Source organism: Ornithorhynchus anatinus, chromosome 13 (genome assembly GCF_004115215.2).
Source record: "Ornithorhynchus anatinus isolate Pmale09 chromosome 13, mOrnAna1.pri.v4, whole genome shotgun sequence".
Lineage (NCBI taxonomy): Eukaryota > Metazoa > Chordata > Mammalia > Monotremata > Ornithorhynchidae > Ornithorhynchus > Ornithorhynchus anatinus.
In genome coordinates, this window is record NC_041740.1 from 27051220 (window position 1) to 27074730 (window position 23511).

At 47.2% G+C, this 23511-nt stretch overlaps 1 protein-coding gene across 7 annotated transcripts in view; it reads right to left on the reverse strand.

Annotated features, from left to right (window-relative positions):
* Positions 1-12523, reverse strand: part of MAGI2 (membrane associated guanylate kinase, WW and PDZ domain containing 2) — a 902790-nt gene extending 890267 nt beyond the window's left edge. For all 7 annotated transcript variants that reach the window (XM_029077508.1, XM_029077506.1, XM_029077507.1 and 4 more), the window contains exon 1: positions 12223-12523. In XM_029077508.1, coding sequence (XP_028933341.1) covers positions 12223-12523 — 301 coding nt within the window. The remainder of the gene's footprint in view (positions 1-12222) is intronic.
* Positions 12524-23511: the final 10988 nt, after the last annotated feature.

The window sequence follows — 23511 nt, forward strand, 5'->3', positions numbered from 1 at the left end:
AGCTCTTGGGAGAGTACAATAGCAACAGAATTGGCAGACACATTTCCTGCCCACAACCAGCTTACAGTCTAAAGGGATATGCAAAATTCACACAAGTATTATTTCTGAAAATAGTTCAGAGAGAGGGCTAGTATTATCTGAGGGATCATTAAACCTTTGTAACATTTGCTAAGTGCTTACTATGAGTCAGGTACTGCACTAAATGCTGGGGTAGATGCAAATTAATTTGGTTGGACATGGTCTGTGTCCCACATGGGGTTCATAGTCATAATTCCCATTTTACAGATGAGGTAATGGAGAACCAGAGAAGTTAAGTTACTTTCCCAAGGTCACCCAGCAGACAAGTGGTGGAGCCAAGATCAGAACTCAGGTCTTTCTGATTCCCAGGCCAATGCTCTATGCACTATGCTAAGCTTTTCGCCTCTTATAGAAAGTTCCTGCTTTGTGCTCGAAGACAGTTGGGTCACACATATATTTAAATTATATTGAGATTCATGTAATTTTTTTTCCAGAAAGTAATTAATTTTGAACAACTGAGCCATATTAGAGATAACAGCTTGATGTGTTATATAAATGAAAGGAAAACACTTCTGGAGTCCAGTGTTTGGAAAAAAAATGCATAAAGGGAGTTTAGAAATTCAAAATCAAAACTGATCACCAGACTAGTGGAAAGACAAACATGAATGGGGTCTTGGAATAATTGAGAAATATTTAATAAGAATTAACAATGCTGAAAAAACACCTCCTTTTAGGCTGCACATTACTTTCATTATGTGTGTTAATTATACAGTCTAGTCCTCTAGAATGTAAGCATTTTGTGGGCTGGGAACATGTCTATCAAATCTGTTATCTTGTACTCTTTCAAGCGCTTAGTAGAGCACACAGTAAACACTCAATACATACCAGTGATTGATTGATAGAATCTTTCCAGTTTCAGACTTTCTCTTCTTTTCTCTCTCTCCTTTTCCCCTCCTCACTGAGCCTCTTAAAGAAACAAATCCTTCTTGCGGCAGCTTCTGTTTGAACTAAGTGAGAAGAAGGTAAGCTTTGTTCTGGAATATTAAAAATCAGAGAATATTTTAAAATAGTATTTGTTAAGAGCTTACCATGTACCAGAAACTGTACTAGCACGGGGGTAGATACAAGTTCATCAGGTTGGACATAGTCCCTGTCCCATATGGGGCTCGCAGTCTTAATGCCCATTTTAAAGATGAGGGAACTGAGACACAGAGAAATAAAGTGATTTGCCCAAGGTCACACTGAAGACAAGTGGCAGAGCTGGGTTTAGAACCCAGGTCCTTCTGACTCCCTTGCCCATTCTCTAACCACTAGACAGTGCTACTTCCCATGCTGCTGAATTGTCCGGGCTTCAGAGACCAATCCCAGGGAGAGTTCACTTGGCTTCTGGTATCTCAGGAGTACGCTCCATCTTATTGAAATCTCATAGATGGCTAGAAAATGATATTCAGCTCCTTCCAAATCATCCATTTTGCTTCAGAGATGAATTCCCAAGACTCCCAAATGAAGCACATTTATGGTTATGCGGAATAAGGATGAAACTCAAAATAAAATGCATTCATTTCAGCTGAACATGGTAGTTGTGCTCCTAATGAACTTCATGCTATGGTGCAAAATTGGTAATTATCATTATGACATTTGTTAAGCACTTACTACCTGCTTAGCACTGTACTAAGTGCTGGGGTAGATGTAAGATGATCACATTTGAAACAGTCCTTTTTTTAAAAAAAAGGTATTTGTTCTATCCATTAGCCCACACTGCTTTCCTGTCCCTGTCCTATTTAGGGATCCCAGCTTAAGTAGGAGGGAGAACAGGTACTGGATCCCCATTTTCCAGATGAGAAAACTGAGGCACAGAGAAGTGCCTTACCCAAAGTCACAAAGCAGGCAAGTGACTGAGCCGGAATTAGAACCCAGGTTCTCTGATTCCCAGGGCCATGCTCTTTCCAGTAGGCTGCACACCTTCTCCACTAATAGTATTATAAGTAACCACTAATTAGTGGATAGGTAGCTATAAGATACCATCTATTCTGAAACTTTATTTATTATGTTCAGAAACATAACAGTGTCCTTGACTAAAACTACAGGCATTGCACAAAACTTTCTACATGGAAAACTTTCTACACGGAATCCACTCACACCAATTTGCATATGGTATTATGGTATTTTGCCTGGACAGTCTTGTGCTATGTTGGAAGAATCCCTAACACTTCCACTGTGTTGTATACAAACTGTTATCCATGTTGTTGACCCAGTGGAAAGGCCACTGGTCTGGGAATTAGGAAACTTGGATTCCAGTCCATCAGGAATAGAGAAAGCCTCAGATCAAAGAGTAATAATAATAATAATAATTGTGGTATTTGTTAAACTCTATGTGCCAGGCACTGTACTACATTCTGGGGTTAAATACATACTAATCAGGTTGGACACAGTCCATGTCCCACATGGGGCTCATGGTCTAAATCCCCATTCTATGGATGAGGTAACTGAGGCCCAGAGAAGTGAAGTGACTTCCCCAAGGTCACACAGCAGACAAGTGGCAGAGCCAGTATTAGAACCCAGGTCCTCTGACTCCCAGGCCTGTGTTCTTTCTAGTACATCATGCTGTCCCAAGGCCATACTCAAGGTAGCCAGGCTCAGTGGGAATCCTGAAAAATAGCTGGCACATGTAGGCAGCTAAAATTGCATTTGAAAACATTTTTATGTTCATCTCTCTGGTTAAAGATGAGCGCCTTAGGGAAAGGGTACTTATCACTTCATTGTTCTGTATATTTCAGAGAAGTCCTGCCATTCCCAAACACCAAAACTGGCTTTATATGAAAGCTTGTTTATCAATTATTTATTTTGCGCTTACTGTATGCAGAGCACTGTACTGAGCGCTTGAGAGTGTACAATTTAGAGTTGGTAGACATATTCCCTTCCCACAGTGAGCCCCTTTGCAAGAATAAGTTCATGGTGGTTGCTGCTGTTGGTTGCATCAAGACTGTTGGGCAGAAGATACGGATATTTCTTTCGAGAACTCAGAGAACACTGGAGGAGTTAAATTGAAAGAACAAGAGGAAAGCTTCTGAAAACACGAGGAAAGTATTTTAGATAGACAAGGAATCAGTATCTCACAAACCAAAACAAATCCTACAATTCCTCTTGAGTATCTCTTCTATGTTCTGGTTGGTCTTTGATACTCTATTAGCTTAATGAAACAGCATGAGACGAAATGGCCAGGATTTCCAAAGAGCCGCTCTGCTTCTCCCAGTGACAGCGATACGACTCTAGAATAGAAATTTATGACACAGGCCATGAAACAATAACTGGGTGAAATTCAAGGGAATTGTTACAAGCTTTTCTCTTACTTTGTAAATTGCTCCAAAATCAATATGAAATATAGCCATTTTCAAAGGGGATGACAGCATTGCAGTAGAAAAATTACATCTCCTTCACATATCAAAATGGATGATTTGTGTGATAATGAGTGAGAATACTTCAGGGCCTGTTCAATCTAGGGAGAACAAACAGAGTCTGCTACAATGGTCCTTAGAGGGTTCGTGTTTCTCGGTGAACTTCCTTGTTCAAGACTTTGGGAAAACTGCACATATAGTTTTTATGACTAAGAATGATGTAGATCACCTTCCCTAGGGCCATCTCAGCCACAAAGCTGTGTGGCTACAGGTTGATAAACCAAACTGCAGTGGAAGAGGTTTCAGTGACAGAAATGGATATTGTTATCTGAAGCTGAGGCATCCTTGCTTATCTCAGAGATGATAATAGTGATATCCCTTCTGGGAAGGAGCATTAAAACTGCTTTGTAAGGAAAGGTTCAGGATACCGCCATCCTACAGACTCAAGAAAGTAGGGCATTTGTTCAAGGTCTGGAAGAGAGAGCTGTAAATGATGGAAACTAATCCTTCTCATTAAAAAAAAGAAATCGGGGCAAATATATACTCCACTAACTGCAGATATACTTCACTGACGATGAGGCCAGGAGCCCTGGAAGTCAAACTTCACTGGATCATCTGAGCGTTCTGTTATCGTTTTCAGAAAGAGCCCTGGGCTAAAGTAAACATTGGTCTGCCCTTGAAATGTCATTGCTTGTGGTCTTATGTCCACCACAACATAGGGTCTATTGGGAAGAAACTGGTTCCAACATATTAACTAACTGGATTTTCATTTTGAGATTATGGTATTCACATACACAGGGCTCCTATTCTAGCTCTCCAGTGTTCCTGAATCTTTCTGCATTCTTCATGTTTATTTAGCCTTGTTTCCGAAGGATTGATTGGGGGAGTGGGGAGGGCAAATTCTTAGGAGGGGTGTTCATGGAAAGGATTTTCTGCTTCTAGTCTATCTGGCTATTAATTTGGCCTGCAAACCAGAAGACTGCAAGAGTCCTAGGTCATCGGGGAGAAGAACAGATGAGCTGACAAACCTGAGCTCTGATGAGTTGCTGTGCATCCTGGAGGTTTGGCTGGTAGAACAGAGATGGGAACCCTCTCAGCAGAACCTCTACAGCAGGGCTCTTGCTTTCTTTTTGTCTGGATGTTGGTCTTGTCTGGTTTCTGATTTTTGTTTTCTCTTCTTCTCAGTATTAATTTTAGCCAGATTGGGTGCGGGGGGTGGGAGTGGGGGGCAGGCAGAGGGAATGGATGGTTAAACAGCAGGGAAAGGGATCCCAGACATAATTTGGGCCCAGAGAATAATAATAATAATGATAATAATATTGGTATTTGTTAAGCACTTACTAGGTGCAGAGCACTGGTCTAAGTGCTGGGGAAGATACAGGGAATCAGGTCGTCCCACGTGAGGCTCACATTTAATTCCCATTTTACAGATGAGGTAACTGAGGCACAGAGAAGTTAAGGGACTTGCACACAGTCACACAGCTGACAAGTGGCAGAGCCGGGAGTCAAACTCATGACCTCTGACTCCGAAGCCCAGGTTCTTCCCACTGAGCCATGCTGCTTCTCTAAAGAAGCTAGAGAGCTTCACTCTAGAAAAGTGTCACACTCACCATTTAGTTTAGGAACTATAATATTATCATAACTGCGGCATTTGTTAAGTGCTTGCTATGTGCCAAACACTGTGCTTAGTGATGGGAAAGATATAACACAATAAGATCAGGCACCGTCCCTGTCCCATATTGGATTCACAGTCCAAGGGGAAGAGATAAGCATTTTATCCCCATTTTACAGATGATGAAATTGAGGCACAGAGAAGCTAAGTGAGATGCTCAAAGTCACACAGCAGATGACTGGTCTCTGGTCCCCTGATTCCCTGACCTGTTCTCTTCTCATTAGACCACACTGAAACAGTTCAGAGTCTGGCCACGTCATGTTCCTGTTCTGGGACCACGATCTAAACCTGCTAATCCCGTTGGCTGTCTTGCGGTGTAGGCTATTAACTGCATGGGGGTCGGGTGAGAGAATGTGGATGGTTTCATGCAAATCACCTCTACTGGAAAATCAACTTAAGTGCATATCCTCCAGGAAGAAGGTCACTCTTCCTTCTCCTGGCAAACTCTTGCCTGAAGTCTTTTGACAATGGCTGGCAGAAGACAGCAGTGCTTTGATGCTTCCCCAGTGGGCTCAAAGCGTAGAAAATATGCCCTGCTATATTTCTGTGTGACAGGGTTTCACTACCATCTGAGAGACACAGTTCGATACATACATAAAATTTCCATTATTTTATTGCTCAAGATGAAATTAAATTCTTACTAACAAAACACACATATTTAAATCAGGGCATCTTCCAATCTCACAGTTCACCTTCACTTGAATCTCTGCAGAAGAGAAATAATAAGAGTCTGGCTCTCAGCCACAAACATATGCAGCGTACGTTTGACACTGTTAAACTTTGAGCAAGCGGCTTCCGCGTCAGTGGGTGGTTGGCAAGGGAATTGTATGGCTTAGCCCACTGCAGGTCAGAAGCTCAATTAGCTGGGATCCTTACCATTTTAATTCCCCTTGAAAAAGAATATCTTGTGTTTCCAGCATGTTGTCATTTCATGTTGTACATTAGTGTTTAGCAACACAGAGTAGTCCTCCTGAAAGTAAGCTCGCGGCTCTTCAGAAATTGGAAAATGCACCCTGTCCCTGCCTGAATCTTAGCATCCATAAATGGAAAAGGACTGCAAGCATTCTCGCCTCTCAGTTTAAAACAACTCAAGTAAATGCTCCTTCAACTAATTTCTAGAATCAGTTCTTTAAAAATCAAGGATTTGGGGAGAGTGCTAAGATCAATTTGAGGCCATTGCTAATTCGTACAGCTGAATTTCAAACAATTGAAGAGACAGTGGGAGAGCAATTATGGTACTGAAAATTTTGCCATGGGTAATACTGCCAGGAGAAATGCTTTGCTACCTGCCTATTTCCAGCTATGATTTCACTCTAAGACAAACTCCAGCACAAGACAAGAAATCAAACAGTCACCCAGCCCATTCAAGGTCACGCTGGTTTAATTAACTGTGTGTAGTGAAAAATTTAAGGAGACATCATTGATAATTAGACAGCAAATGAGGATAATGGTCTCATTAGCCTTGTTTCAGCACAGAAAAGGTGTTTTAGAATTCAAAAGCCAACAAAGTTGCACAAATGTCTAAAGGACATTATTATCCAGCATCCTCTCTCATCCACACTTCAGGGAAGTCCTAGAAGGAAGAGTAAATCTGTGTGGAGAGAAATCTCTCTCAACTGTGTCCTGCTCTTTAAAGACAGAACCACCCTGACTAAAGATGCTCTGTGACAGACTAAAGGAAGTAAAAGAACAGGAAACAGAGTTGAGTTTCCCTTGGTGGAGTCTTTAATAGAGGGAGAGGAGCAGAGTAGAGCCAGGCCTGCTTGCTCGATGGCAGACTTTTAAGGAAAACTGCCTTTTCCCCATATTTTATCTTCCTATTCCTGAGAACCGAACAGCAAACTGGTGTTGGTTCACTCAGAATGTATCACCAGACGTCCTTGTATTCACACATATGAAGGAAAAAACTCTCTCTTGCTCAAGGCTCTTTCCAGCAACCTTGCATGGGTACTTGTATATTGGAGTAGTCAAAAAAAGTTGCCAATCATCTCTTCCATCTCGGAAGATAGCGAAGCTCACTTCCCTGCCATATAAACCCCAGCTAACCTCCAGTCACTAGTCTCCCTCTCTCCCCCAGCCAGAAAAGGGCTTCAAAGATCAAACAAGAACAACAACAAAAATTACCCATTTTTGGATCAGTGAAATGTGCCTGGCCAGTAAATGAAGATAAGAAACTCTGACACCAGGTGTGTTGGGAGGAGACCACCCTGTAGCAGTTCTGACCACCTAAATATTTCCACTCGGCTAATGCTTACACCTTGCACACACACCTACCCAAGTATTCTATCACCACTTGAAAAATGATATCTATGCTTGGGTCTAAAAGACATGCCACTTATGTGGGAACCTAACATATGCTTTAATTGGATAAAATGATTGATTTGGAGCACCAGAGAATGGTTCGACGATGCAGCGTGGCTGAGTGGAGAGAGCACGGGCCTGAAAGTCGGAGGACCTGGCTTCTAATCCCAGCTCTACCACTGATCTGCTGTGTGACCTTGGGTAAGCCACTTATCTTCTCTTGCCTTCGAATTTCCCCATTCCTTAAGAACCTCCAGTGGTGCCCATCTACCTCTGTATCAAACAGAAACTCCTCACCGTTGGCTTTAAAACACTTGACCACCTTGCCCCCTCCTATCTTACCTCCCTGCTCTCCTACTACAACCCAACTCACATGCACTGCTCTTCTAATGCCGACCTATTCACTGTACCTGAATCTCATCTATCTTGCCACCAACCTCTCACCCACATCCTGCCTTTGGCCTGGAAAGCCTTCCCTTTTCATATCCGACAGACAATGACTCTCCCCATCGTCTAAGCCTTATACAAGGCACATCTCCAAGAGGCCTTCCCTCACTAGGTCCTCATTTCCTCTTTTCCCACTCCCTTCTGCATCACCCTGACTTGCTCCCTTTGTTCTCCATTCCCCCAGCCCTCCACAGCCCCAAAGCACTTATGTACATATCTGTAATGTGTGCATATCTGTAATGTATTAATTTATATTAATGTCTTCCTTCCCTTCTAGACTGTAAGCTCATTGTGGACAGTGAATGTGTCTGTTATATTGCTGGGTTGTTCTCTCCCAAGCACTTACTACAGTGCTCTGCACACCATAAGTGCTCAATAAATACAATTGATTGATTGCCTCAGACTCCTCTTGTGCAAATCGGGATTGGGAATCCAATGCCTGTTCTTCCTCTTTGACTGTGAGCCCCAAGTAGGACCTGATTATCTTGTATCTACCCCAGCACTTAGTACAATGCTTGGCACATGGTACACATTTTACCAAAACCACAATTATCAGGCTTGAATGTCACCATCATTGTCAGATTTTAATCTGTGGATGGTAGGATAGCTTTTGGATGAGAGGAAGATGCTTCATTCTACAAGCCCAGGAGTTTCCTACTGAACTTGGTAAAATCTCAACTAGTCATTATCCTACCAACTATAGGATTCAGGAATGACCATTTTCAATTTGGATGGGGCAGCGAACATCATGTTTTCAGGCACGATCTCTGATGTATCAACTGAAAGCTTGCCAAACTCAATGTAAACAATGTAATTCCTACAGAACCACCAGAATTGAATGGCTTTTTAAAGGGGGATCCAATCATTTAAGCAGAGAACAAAGCAATAAAGCCATCTAGGCTGCCATCAGATGTCACAGATATACTACGATGCAACTATAACTGGACAGAATTGAACTGAAAATATTCTCCATCAACACTACTCTAAGATAACACCCTTTACAAACTCTGTCCCATCTTTATTGTATCACCCATGTTTCTATGGGCTTTGTGTCAGTGGCTTTGATAGACCATTTTAAACAACCTCACACAAAAGCACTGATCTGGTTCTGAGCCCTCGTCTGCTCCCGAGGGGGATTTTAAAGCCCTGCCCTCCCTTCAACTTAGCTCAATAAGATGAGATGCAATTTGGGGTCCGGCTCATCCCAAGGAACCCCTTTAAATTCCCAGTATTTACACGCCAATGCTTCATTGGAGTTGGAAGTTCCAAAGGCTCTATTATATTCCATACTTTTAATTTGAGATGACTGTGAATGTACAGCAGTGTTAATAATAATAATGTTGGTATCTGTTAGGCACTTACTATGTGCAGAGCACTTGTTCTAAGCACTGGGGTAGATAGAGGGTAATCAGGTTGTCCCACGTGAGGCTCACAGTTTTAATCCCCATTTTACAGATGAGGGAACTGAGGCACAGAGAAGTTAAGTGACTTGCCCACATTCACACAGCTGACAAGTGGCAGGGCCGGTATTCGAACCCTTGACCTCTGACTCCCAAGCCCGTGCTCTTTCCACTGAGTGACTCTGCTTCTGTCACTCTTACCAATGGTAATAATATTCCCTCAAATACATACAAAGCATGATTATTTAAAGGGGCAGTTGAAATTGTACAGTATTGTCTTAATGTTAGGTGTTTAGAATTTCTAAGATGACTTTTAATCCTACAAGTGGGATTTTCTATTTACTTTACTTTCCCAAGTGAACTGCCCAGGCCAAAGTTGTCCATGGTGGATTGGATAGAGCACGGGCCTGGGAGTCAGAAGGTCATAGGTTCTATTCCCGGCTCCTCCACATGTCTGCTGTGTGACCTTGGGCAAGTCACTTTACTTCTCTGTGCCTTGGTTACCTCATCTGTAAAATGGGGATTGAGACTGTGAGCCCTATGTGGTACAGGGACTGTGGCTAACTCAATTTGCTTGCCACCCCGATTTGCTTGTTTCCACCCCAGCGTTTAGTACAGTGCCTGGCACATAGTAAGCACTTAACAAATACCAGATTTATTACTGTCCAGACTGGGTCCTAGCAAGGCCTGGCATAAATGTGGTTCTGGACATACGTTGAAGATCGGCTCTCTTTGTAGAGGGGATGTTTGATCTTCTTACAGAAGGGGCTGAAATAGAAGGGGGGAGGGGTCTGAAATGTGGGAAGGGAAGGCAAAATGTCTTTAAGTGTCCTTTTTTCTCTTTGCATGAAATCCCTCCCCTTTGCTAGGAGACACAGGCAGCAGAGGGTAGGAGACTTCTGTCCAACTCCAGTAAAAAACCCAGTGAGTTTTAGCTCTGGAGGCCTCGTCTCCAGGCTCCTTGGGTCCAGGCGTCTGTCCACTTGAGACCTCTCTCGGCCTCACTGATGCTACCAACATGTGTTTCAGTGTGGCCCTTCAGGAGATAGAGTATGATCTGGCTGAAATGCTGGTCTCCCCCAGGGAGGCATCTCTTAGGTCCTCATCTTCTACCTCCCTGATGCAGGCAGTCACAGATCCATTAGCTTACAACTTCTTCCTCCTCAGATAAATAACTTGGAATCAAATCTTCTCACCCACCTACTTAAGAGTTTCTCCATGCCCAGGGAGGGCAGTGTGGTCTAGTGGAGAGAGCCAAGGGGACTGGAAGCCAGCGCTCTCACTGGCCTGCTGTGGGAACTCAGACAGGTTCCCTTCCCCTCTCTCTGCCTCAGTTTCCTCATCTGCAGAAGTGGGGTAATAATACCTACCTCGATCTTACCAGGGATTTGGGAAGCTGAAATGAGGTTAAAAAATGTACTTTGGAATGATGAAGGGGGAGAGGGAGGAAAGTTTTTTTCAAGTTTCTGCTGAAATGTGTAGATTTTGTGTAAAGGTCCCAGGAGGTCATAGTATACATAGAGTTCTTACCTCTAAGCCTTCATTCAAACAGAATAATTGCAAAATATCACACAAGACAACCTATACCATTTCCAGAGCCAACCGTGGAGACTATAACTGCTTCCTCCTAGCTTCATCTGTCCAGGAAAAAATAAAATAGCCTTCTCACACCACAGCCCTTATATGAGGCATGTGCCACATGGCATGTGCAGCTCATACATGAGGCAAAGGAAGAGCCAGGCACCAGCATGCACACCCCTTTAGAAAGGCGAGATACTGACTCAGGCTAAAGTTTCCCTCTCTGCCCAACTTTAACCTCATTTCTTCCTTCCAGGAGAATCAATCTCCTAGGCTGGCAAACTGAGAAAGTAAGGTCGGGACCGGTGAGGATGCGAGAGAGGTAGAATCAGGGGGCCGACTGCAGAGGGGTTGCGCAGAGGGTGTCATCCCGGCCCTCTCCCTGGTCCCCCTTCTTCCAAATGGATCCAAATCTCCCCCCGTGTCCCCTCCAGGGCCAAGTCGCCTATTCGGTGGGGGTCCCCGCCTTGACTTCCCCCACGGCCCAGCGGCGACCCCACGCCTCCTGCACCCCCCGCACCAATGTCCCCATTTTCTGGCTCGGGGCCTGCACTTGGCTCTGCCTTTCCACGTGATGGGACGAGACGACGCGTCCGAGGGCCCGTCAAATCCTCCTGGGATCGCTGGTGGTGTGAACCCACCAGCGGAGGGGGGCGGGAGCCCCGAGAATCCTCCTTCTCCCCTCGGTGACCCCTCCCCCCCCGGGCCTCAACTTTTTGGACCCTCAACTCAACCCAAGTGAGGATGCCCCTGGCCTGAAGCCCCAGATCTTCAGGAGAGAATCCTCCCCACCCAGGGCCCTGGAGACCTCCAACCGACCCAAACGGAGGATGCCCCTGACCTGAACCGCCCGACCTTTAGGAGGGAATCCTCCCTTCCCCAGGGCTCTCTGGGAGTGGGGGGAAACATCGATAGGGGGACCCCCAATCTTACCCAAGCGGAGGATGCCCCTACCCTGAACCCTCTGATCTTTAGGAGGGAACCCTCCCACCCAGCACTCTCAGAACCCCCAACTGACCCAAGTGGAGGATGCCCCTGGCCTGAACGCCCCCCATTCCCAAGATCTTTAGGAAGGAATCCTCCCTCCGGGGCCATCGGGGAATGGGTGGAAACGTCGATGAGGGACCTCCAACTGACCCGAGCGGAGGATGTACCTAGCCTGAACCCCCCGACCTTTAGGAGGGAATCTTCCCCCACCAGGGCCCTCGGGACCCGCAATCTGACCCAAGCGGAGGATGCCCCCGGCCTGAACCCGGAGTCCTCCCCCGCCCCCTGCCCGGGGGCCCTCGGGGAACTGGAGGGGGCAAAGTCGACGAGGGGTTGGGGGGACGGGAGGGAGGGGTGTTGGAAAGTGCCCCAGCCCGGAGTTGCTCGGCGGGCTGGTCCCGGCGGAGAGCTGCGCCGCCCTTACCTTGGCGAACGCACTTGAGCCGGATGGGGTCCTTGCAGTGTTTGATGACGGCCAGCACGTCCCTGAGGGTCAGCCCCGCCACGGGGGTCTCGTTGACTTCCAGCAGCAGCTCCTCGGCCACCAGCTTGGTCCCGCTGTTGTAGACCACCTGGCCGGTGCGCACCTCCCCCAGGTAGGGGAACTGTCCGTGCTCCGCGCCGCCCCGCAGGTCGAAGCCCAGCTGGCCCTGCTGGTTGCGGCCGATGACGCTCTCGTGGACCCGGCTCGTCCAGTGGCTTTTCTTCCTCGAGCTCTTGGACATGGCAGTGCGGGGGGGTGGGGGGCGGGGGGGCTTCGGGTGAGGGTCCCGGGGGGGGTGTCGATGGCCAGAAAGTGGGGAGGGGCGGGATGGCCACGGGAAGGGAGGGGGGGTGGCCACAAAGTGGAGGGGAGGGCCAGAAAGTGGAGGGTGGCCACAGAAAGGGGGGGGATGGCTAGAAAGGGGGGAGGGGTGGCCAGAAAGTAGGGGGGCAGAAAGTGGAGGGTGGCCACAGAAAAGGGGGGTGGCTAGAAAGGGGGAAGGGGACGATGGCCACAGAAAGGGGAGGATGGCTAGAAAGGGGGGATGGCTAGAAAGGGGGAAGGGGTGGCCAGAAAGTAGGGGGGAGGGCCAGAAAGTGGAGGGTGGCCACAGAAAGGGGGGATGGCTAGAAAAGGGGGAGGGGGGATGGCCTCAGAAAGGTGGGGATGGCTAGAAAGGAGGGGGGGGGGGGAGCAGAAAGTGGAGGGGGGGAGGGCCAGAAAGTGGAGGGTGGCCGCAGAAAGTGGGGGGTGGCCACAGAAGGGGGGGATGGCTAGAAAGGGAGGGAGGGCGATGGTCGGAAAGTGGGGGGGTTGGCCAGAAAGGGGGTGGGGTGGCCACAGAAAGGAGGGGTGGCTAGAAAGGGGGGAGGAGGATGGCCAGAAAGGGGGGGAAGGCCAGAAAGAGGGGCTGGCTAGAGAAGGGGGGAGGGGGAGATGCGACCCCCACCCTCACCCCCGTCCCTTGTCGCTTGGTCTTCTTGGGTTTCCCCGCGTGGGATCGGGGGGGGGGGGGGGATGGGGGGAGGCGGAGGGTGCGTGGCGGTGCGGGAGAGGGTCCTGCCGGCGGGGAGGGGGAGCCGGGGTGGCCCCGCAGCTGGGAGCGGCGGCGGCGGCTGCGGGGGCGATGCGGGGCGATGCGGGGGCCGGAGCCGCGGGGCTAGCGCGGTCCCGTCGCCATCGCCATCATCGCCATCGCCATCCCCGCCGCGGCGGCGGCGGCGGCTGCAGGTTTGCAGCAGGGACCGAGCGGACACTAGTTGGGCTGGCGGGCGGACCGGGCGGGGAGGGGCTTCTCGGAGACCCCGCCCTCCAGGCGGCCCGGCCCGGCCCGGCCCGCCCCCCTCCATCCCCCCCCCCCCTCCCCGCCCCAGCCCGGCCTGACCCGGTAGTGACGGCGAGCAGAGGCGGGCTGGACCCCCGGCCATCTCCAGGGGCCGGCGCCCGGGTGACTCTGTGTTTTGATGTGTGTGTGTGTGACCTTGTGTGTGGAGGACCGTTTGGGGGGCGACCCTGGGGCCCGCCCCCCTCCCCTGCTCCGGACCCTCCCCCCGCCCCCTGGTCCTGGTCCTGGTCCCGGACCCCGCCCCCTCCTCCGTCCTTGTCCTCCGCCCCCTGCCCCGCTGCCTGCCCCATCTCCCGGACCCTCTTCCTCTCCCCGTCCCCTCCTCTTGTCCCTGTCCCCCTGTCCCTGTCCCCCTCTCCCCATCCCAGCCCCAGTCTTCACCCCCTGGCCCCTGTCCAGGGCTGCGCCCTCTGCCCCTGTGTCTGCCCCAGCCCGGCCCCTCTCCCCACCTCCTTTCCCTGTCTCCTTTCCCTGTCCCTTGACCCCTCCCCCTGTCCGGCTCCTGCTCTTGCCCCGTCCCTTTTCTGCTGACCGCTCCATCCTCTTCCCCTGTCCCCTTCTCCCGTCTCCTCCTCCAGCCCGGCCCCGCCCCCTCTTCCAGCCCGGCCCCTGTCCCTCTCTCCAGCCCCCCGTCCCCTCCTCCAGCCTGCCCCCTGTCCCCTTCCCCTGTCCCTGTCCCCTCTCCCCAGCCCAGCCCCTGTCCTCACCCCGTGGCCCCTGTCCAGGGCTCCGCCCTCTGCCTCTGTGCTTGCCCCAGCCCGGCCCCTGTCCCCATCTCCTTTCCCTGTCCCCTTCCCCCTGTCCCTTGACCCCTCCCCCTGTCCGGCTCCTGCTCTTGCCCCGTCCCTTTTCTGCTGACCGCTCCATCCTCTCCCCCGTCCCTGTCCACTCCACCGTCCCCTCCTCCAGCACGGCCCCTGTCCCCTTCCCCTGTCCCTGTCGCCTCTCCCCAGCCCAGCCCCTGTTCTCACCCCCTGGCCCCTGTCCAGGGCTCCGCCCTCTGCCTCTGTGTCTGCCCCAGCCCGGGCCCTGTCCCCACCTCCTTTCCCTGTCTTCTTCCTCCTGTCCCTGAACCCCTCTCCCCGTCCGGCCCCTGCATTTACCCCCGCCCCCTTTCTGCTGTCCTCTCCATCCTCTCCTCCTGTCCCCTGTCCCTGTCCCCTTCCCCCCGTCCCTTTCCCCCGTCCCTGACCCCCTCTTCCCCCTGTCCGGTGCCAGTTCCAGCCCGGCCCTTGTCTCCCGCCCTCTGTCATTGTCCCCCTCCTGTCTTTGTCCCCCTCCCCCAGCCCGGCCCCTGTCTCCCCCCCCCAATCCCCTGTCCCCTCCCCCCCAGTACCTGTGCCCTCCCCCTGTCCGGTGACTGCCCCAGCCCGGCCCCTGTCTCCCTGCCCCATGGCCGGATTCCTGCTCCAGCTGGGCCCCTGTCCCCCTGCCCCCCCATCCCTCCATCCCTTCCTACCCCCAGAGCCAGCAGCGCAGCTGTAGGGCGAAGAGTAGTGGGGTAGGGGTGCAGTGGAGCAGGGCACCATCTGGATGCGGAATCAGGGCTAGGAGGGATGAACACTCTGCCTCCTAACCCCTGGAGGCAAAGCCCCCCGGGGGGGGCACCCGCCCTGCCCAAGGGCACACCCTGCCCACAGGGCCCGAGGGAAGGACAGGAGAGGAAGGTGCAGACTGCAACCTTTTCCCTCTGACACGGGCTGAATTCATAGAATTGGATCAAAGTTGCGGGGGATTATTTTTTGAATGGCATGCACTTGGTGAAATTCCAAGAGGAATCCATAAACTTCTGAAGAAGAAAGACAACCAGTGGGCATAGATGCCGCTTGGCTCTTCACAGCTGCCAGGGCCCCAGATCACAGGTGCTCGCTCCCAGGAAAGGAGTGGAGATCAGAACTGAATGAATTTGTAAATGTTTCCATCCCCATCCCCAATAGGTAAAAGCTTCCTCCAGATCACCTACTAGTATGTCATAATTTCAGGTGAAGGTTTTACTCCATTTCTCGTTCTAATACACGGACTCAAGGAGGATTATTGAAAGCCTGTGCCCACACCCCGTGGCTTATGCAGGTTGTAACTTTTGGTTTAGTCTAAAACGCTCTTGAGGAGCCATTTAATATTGCTGACTAGCACCGCTAGGAAAATTAATCTGTGTCAAGCATTACCCCACGATAGTTCTTTGTACATGTGTCTTTGATTCATATTGTTATGGGAGCAATAGGCTATGGCTTGTCAGAAGAGAAGAGAAGTTTTATTTTAGGGTTTAAAGTTCAACCTCATCTCAGGACGTAAAGTACGGTATGATGTCTGACTCTTGGGTGTGGTAATTTGGGAAACGTTCATTCCCTAAATTAAGTCACATGGATTTTCATGCCTAAGAATCTAATGCCCTCCTGTCTCTCTGCTCCCCAAACTCACTTGGGCTGGTACTTTTTAAAATTGTTGTTGTTATTATTATTACTTAAGGGTTTAAGCACTGTCAAGCACTGTCCTGAGCCCTAGAGTAGATACAAGTTGATTGGATTGTACCCAATCCCTGTCCCATATGGGATTCACAGTCTAAGCAGGGGGGGACAACAGTCATCGAATCCCCATTTTACAGATGAGGAAGCTGAGAAACACAAAAGTTAAGGGACTCGGCTAAGATTATGTTGAAGGCAACCGGCAAAGCAGGGATTAGAAACCACGTTCTCTGATTTCCAGGCCTGTGGCTTTTCCAGGATGCCATGATACTCCAGCTCTTTTAGCTGCTGTGGTAGCTGCTTCCACCTCTACTTCCCCCTGCAGTTGCTCCTTTTCTCCACTCTTTCATTCATTCATTCATTTCATCGTATTTATTGAGCGCTTACCGTGTGCGGACACCATACTGTGATTGGGAGATACCATCCCTACCCTCGAGGAGTTTATAATGTAGTGTAAGTTGACCCTGTCGACCTTTATAAACAAAATACCTGAGCCACCTAAAACTCCCACAACAGCTCCAAATTCACCAGACCATTGCCTCCGCCCCTCCAATCGTTAATGTCCTCGTAAAAACTCACCTCCTCCAGGAAGACTTCCTCAATTCATTCCCAACATCCTCAAATCGAATCAACTCAACAGCCTTATATAGCAATTATACATTTACACCTCTCCTCCATATATATGTGTAAATGTATATTCAGAGCAGACTATATAAGCAGGAAATTGTGTGAGCAAGGAGTTGGAGGGGAGAGGATCCAGAATGGGTTCGAGTTAGAGGATGAATTTGAGAGAAACAAAGACTGAGAGTGGGGGAATAATGGTTGAAGGTTCTGGACTTGGAAACAGTGTAGCCACTATCTGTTGCCAAATTGTACTGTCCGAGTGCTTAGTACATTGCTTTGCACGTAGTAAGCGCTCAATAAGTACGATTGAATGAATAGTAGTAATAGTAGTACAGTAGTAGTAATAACAGGAAACTTGAGACCTTTAAAGACAGAGGGAAAGAAGGCACCCAAGACTGAGAGGAGGAAATGAGGTCTAGTGGAAAGAGCATGAACCTGGGACTCTCGAGCCCTGGGTTCAAGTTCCAGGTTCTCCATTGCCCTGCTGTGTGACCTTGGGCATGTAAGTTAAATTCAGTGGGCCTCAGTTTCCTCATCTTAAAGTGAGAATTAAATACCTGCTCTCCCTTTCTTTACCCACCTAGATGGTGAGCCCCATTTGGGACAGAACTGTGTCAGACCTGATTATCTTGTGTCTATTCCAGCACTTAGAATAGCGCTTCACACATTATGGGTACTTAATTACTTCTGTGATTATTACTAATATTATCATTGTTATCAGATCAGACACCATCCTTGTCTCACCCAGGACTCACGGTCTATAGGGCAGGGAGGTGACGTATTTTCCAGATTACAGACCGATGAGGAAACCGAGACTCAGAGTGGTTCACTTGTCCAAGGTCACACAGCCAGTGGAAGAAGTGGGATTAGAATCCAGGTTTCCTGACTCCCAGTCTTGTGGTCTTTCAAATTGTCTCTACCCAAGTGCTTGGCACATGCACTCAATAAATGCCATTTAAAAAACAAGCAATAAGGGAGGGGAAGAAGTATTTTTAAAAGGCAAAGTAGATGGGATTAGAGGTAGATGTAAAGAAAGTAGATTTAAAAAACCATCAGGTGATCTCCTGAGAGGCAGCTAGGGCAAAGAAGAGAGGAAGGTAGAATAAGGTGGTGAGCATCTCTTTATAATAACAATAATATTTATTGTATTGGTTAAGCGCTTACTATGTGCCAGGAACTGTTCTAATGCTGGGGTAAATACAAGATAAGGAGGTTGGACACAGTCCCTGTCCTACATAGGGCTCACACTCTTCACTCCCAATTTACAGGTAAGGGAACTGAGGCACAGAAAAGTGAAGGGACTTGCCTAAGATCACCCAGTAGGAGCGGGATGAGAACCTTTGACCTTCTGACTCCTAGGCCCATGCTCTATCTGCTAGGCTATGCAGCTTCATCAATCAGTCAGTCAGTCCATGGTATTTATTGAGTCCTTCATGCCTTATGGTTTCTATTTCCCCCACAACATAATTGGCTAGGTCATTGGGAATTAGGAAGAGAAGGCCCTGGCAGCTTCAGGAGGGGCGCCAAGTGTACATCGACTGTGAGAGGAGAGCTGAATTAAAGCCCCTCAGAGTAAATTAGAAATTTACTTATAGACTTGTGTGTTTTATTTCTATCTGCTCTGGGTGCTCTTTTTTTCTGGTGCTTCTTTAGTTTCCTTTCTGCTGTCTTCCTTTCCTCTCCCCCATTCTCATCACCGTTCCCAGCCTTGAGAAATTAAATTCTTGTGTCCGTAAGTAAACATTGATTCAACATTGATTCAGCGTTTACTATGAGTAGGTGCTGGTTTATCATAGTTAAACTACTGCGTCAGCTTCCTCCCTGGCTCCAAGCCTCCAGCTTCCCATCCATTCAGCCCATGCTCCACGCAGCTGCACGAGTCATCTTCTTACAGTCTGGTTTGGCTCCCAATTCTCCTCACCTCAAAAACCTCCAAGGATTACCCATTTCTCAGAAATTCTTTACCAGGGACTACTCTCCCAAGTCCTCAAGACTGTAAGTTTGTTGTGGGCAGGGAATGGGTCTGTTTATTGTTGTACTGTACACTTCCAAGCACTTAGTACAGTATATTCATACGATCAACTGCCTGACTTAGTACAATGCTCTGCACACAGTAAGTACTCAGTAAATACGATAGAATGAATAAATAACATTGGTTGATTGATCGATTGATAGGTTCTCCACCTGCTATTTCCATCCTTCATGTCAGCTTTACTCATCTATTTTGCTCCCCAGTTTTCACTCTTTGCCCCTACCAGTTTCTACTTCTAACGGATCAATAATAATGACAGTCATATTTGTGAAGGGCTTACTATGTACCAGGCATTGTCCTAGGCACTGGGATGGATACTAGCAAATGGGGTTGGACAGAGTCCCAGTCCCACATGGGGCTCAGAGTCTCAATCCCCATTTTACAGACGAGTTCCTGAGGCCCAGAGAAGTAAAGTGACTTGTCCCAGGGCACCCAGGAGTTAAGTTGCAGAGCCTGGATTAGAACCCAGGCCCGTCTGATTCCCAGGCCCCTGGGCTCTTTCCACTAAATGGAGCCAGGAGTTGGGGTTGAGATAAAAAGTCAAGCACACAAAATATCAATGAGACAGGCTGGCAAACTTAGTGACCTCAGCTTTCCTCATTCTAGTTTCCAATACCTGACTCCAAGTGCGTTAGTTTTGTTCACACATCTATATGGCCTGTTAAGTTTGGGTTTTTCCGGAAGACTGTAGCCAAAAACTGATATGTTTTCCACTGGATAATCTTCCCCCAAATCCTTGTTAAATCAAGTGCTATAGATGATTGAGTAATCATCTGGAGAATTTGCTCAGGAGGTTCCAAAGTGGATTAGTTGTTCTCCTTGAGTTCTCCAGGTAGGCAGATTGTCTGAAACAAACTGACCTGTCATTTCCTCAATTCTCCAAATTACTTGGGTTGAGCTGACCCAACCACAGAAGCTCTGATTTCAGCCCAACAACCCCTCATGACATGAAGGTAGGCTGCTTGGTTACAAGTGGGAAGTTGAATGACTCCCAACAGCTGTATCTAGGCCATGAGGCTTGATAACTGAACGTCTTCCTTGGGGAAGAATTACTTTATGGCCCCTTCCTGGTCTAAGTGGCTGTGTTTGCTTAGAGAAGAACCAATCCTTGCTTGGAAAAAAAAATATCTCTAATCCATAAACTTCTCAAGAGTGCAAATTTTTCAGGGTTTGTTCTCAATCTAGGGAAGAGGAACCAACCCATTCTTCTTATTACAATATTTCCATGTCAATTGAAATCTCTTTCTGTAAATATAAGGCAAAATATTTCCCTCATTGGATTGTATTTCCCTTCTTGGGTTGGTTTTCAGTTGTCCGAAGCTTTACATTAGCCTCCTCCAGGTAATCCAGCCTCCTCCAGGTAATTCCTCCCTCTTTAATGTTAACCTTCGCCCTGTACCTCCATCTTGTCTATCTCTCCTCCTACCTCTTGACAATGTCCTGCCTCTGGCTTGGAACACCCTCCCTCCTCATATCCACTAGACAATTACACTCCCCCACTTCAAAGGCTTATTAATGGCGCAACTCCTCCAAGAGGCCTTCCCTGAGTAAGCCCTCTTTTCCCTTTCCTCAACTCTCTTCTGCAGTGCCCTGAGTTGCTCCCTTTATTCATTCATTCAATAGTATTTATTGAGCGCTTACTATGTGCAGAGCACTGTACTAAGCACTTGGAATGAACAAGTCTTTATTCATCCCCCCTCTCAGCCACACAGCACTTATGTACATATGTGTCATTTATTTATATTAATGTCTTTCTCAACTTTTGAAGAAGTTATTGTCCAAAGGAGTTACTGTGATATTTCCAGTATCATTTATAGCCCACCAAATTAAAGTAATATGATTTTTTACCACCCAGAGTTCCTTCTCTCAAATTTAATAATTGTGATATTTGTTTAGCCCTAAACATTGGGGTGGAAACAAGCAAATCAGGTTGGACACAGTCCCCATCCCACATGGTGCTCACAGGCTTAATCCCCATTTTACAGATGAATAACAGGCACAGAGAGGTCAAGTGACTTGCCCAGGGTAACATAGCATATAAGTGGCTGAGTCTGGATTAGAATCCAGGTCCTTCTGACTTTCAGGTCCATGCTCTATCCACTTGGCCACGCTGCTTCTCATTTATCATGTTTAGTGATCGTCAAAACTTTCTTGACTTCTCTTATGCAGCCAAAGTCAGAGAACCCTTATTCCCACCTGTTCCATTATCCCTCTGTCTGCTCTCTAGAAAGGTGCTCTCGTAGGCTCCAGCCCTTTCTGAGTCAGAGGACCTAGGTTCTAATCCTAGCTTTGCCACTTGTCTGCTGTATGACCTAGGGCAAGTCACTTAACTTCTCTGTGCCTCAGTTCCCTCAACTGATAAACAGGGATTAAATATCTCTTCTCCCTCCTACTTAGACTTTGAGCCCCATGTGGGACAGAGACAATGTCTGACCTAATTAACTTGTACCTTCCTACCTTATAACAGTGTTTGACACATAGTAAACACTTAACAAATACCATAAAACAACCACCCCCCACCCAAAAAAAAAACCTAGCAGGTCTGATAGAAATATAGGTTTTGAAACTGTCAGTCAGCAGCTGAAATCCGGGCGAAGCATATTTGGTGAGGGCAGGGTAGGAGGTACATGGTATCAGAAATATTCCCTGTGTCCATCCAGAGCTATGCCCACAGACATTGTTTTATCCTTTGGTCAGATTTGGATCAAAGCTAGTGTGTCACTGAGGAGAATCTTATGAGCAAATGAAAAAAAAGCACCGAATTGCAAGTCAGGAGGACAGAGTTGAAGTGTCAGCTCTACCACTCGTCTGCTGGGTAGGCTGAACAAAGTCACAACCTCTCTGGACTTCATTTTTCTCATTTATACAATGGGGATAAAATAGATTGTGAGCTCCATGTGGAACTGGAACTGTGTCTGATCTCAAAGCCTTATATAGACCCTAGAATTTAGCACACAGTAAGCACTTAAAAATGTCATAATAATAATAATATATTATTGTTATGAAAAACAAAATTGGAACCAAAAAAAAGAAAACTGTAGAATGCAGCATCAGCCAAAGTCTCTCCTTGTTACTAATTCCAATTCATTTTTGAGCTGCATTTACAAGCTGCTGCAGTTAAATATCCTCTTCATAATCACTGCTGCAGTCCAAGGGAAGAAAATGTATAGTGTTCTTCAGAAAAAGAGAGGAAAAAATAGCTCTTATGTCCTCCATTATTGACAGTGGCATTACAGAGACTATTTTTGTCTCTTAATTGAAGAGTCTGGAATAAAATTAAAAAGGTTGGGCCAAAGGGAATCAGGAGGAAAATTGAAATTCCAAATACGGTATCAGCGCGTGTGCACGCGCACGCGCATGCATACACACACACACACACACACACACACACTGTTTAAGCTGACATTATAATAATTGAAGATTTACAGAAATGCATTGAAATGATTTATTAGCAATGAAATTCACAGAATTTCTCAACATTATTCAATTTCCACATTTCCATTGTCTTTGTAATATTTTCCTGAGAGGGTCAACCTCCGGTCTTCTATGATTGATGAAAACAGAAGACAACACTGTGCAGAATTGTACTGTGAATTTACATTTATTCAGTCCATAAGTGAATAATTATAAAACCGAAACGATGGGTCTGGATTTTTCCTGTTTGAAGCTGAACTTATTTGTTTTTGTTGTCTACCTGACCTAGTCTCTGTTTTACTATTCAATTCCCACAATTAAGTGAGATTATCCTTTGCTGAGCTGCTCCTGATGTCCCTCTATTTCAAATTTGATTATCTGTGGTGAGGAGAGTTACTTGCCGACGTAGGTTGGTTGACAAACTGTCAAAATGCATTTCATGTGATCTCTTTTAAAAAACCCTCTCACGAGACACACTAATGAGTCGAAGTTTAAACCGCCTCCCGTGCAATGGATGTAAAGGCAAGATCTGAGCTCTTAATAAACAAAGCAAAATGGAACCTTCTTAGCTGCCACCTCAAAGGGTCAAAAAATATTCTGTTCCTGCAGGTAGATAAAATTGCTTTTAGGCTTTTATTGCATAGGAGGAACATATTCCTCAAACACCCAACTTGGAAAGATGCTGTTGCCTTGAGATCCTTAAGAATACAAAACAGATGTACTCTCCAAAATGCTTAATTCAGTTCTCTGCACACAATAATGGCTCAATAAATATGACTTATATAGATATAAATATCTTGTCTCCTTTGAATATTGGATTTCTTTTTTCTGACAAACGGGGTGCTTCATGTGGTTTTGTGTTCTTGTACACCTAGTATATTCTTGAAGCCTAGTTTATGTGCACATTTCATAAAAAAGCCTTTTGCATATTGTCTATTAGTAATACAAAATACTGCGTATTCTGTTACTGACCCACTCAAGTAAAAAGAGTGTCTCTCTAGGTTAGATAACCATTCCCAAAGGGAAGATCATGGCTGAGGACAAATCCTCTTTTTTAATCAATTTAATTATATTTATTTAGCACTTATGTGCAGAGCACTGTACTAAGCACTTGAGAGAGTACAACATATCAATAAACACATTCCTTGCCTACCACAAGCTCACAGTCTAGAGAAGGTGGTGCATCATCCCAGCATAATCCGCTAGAGACACACCTTTGCACCCAAGATTTTGTCTTTTACAGCCAAAGAAATCCAAACTCCCAAATGCCTCCACAACTCCTCCCTTCAGGTCCAGCTCATCAAAGAATTTCACATGCTGAGCAACTCCCTTCTTTCTTTTGCCAATAGTAT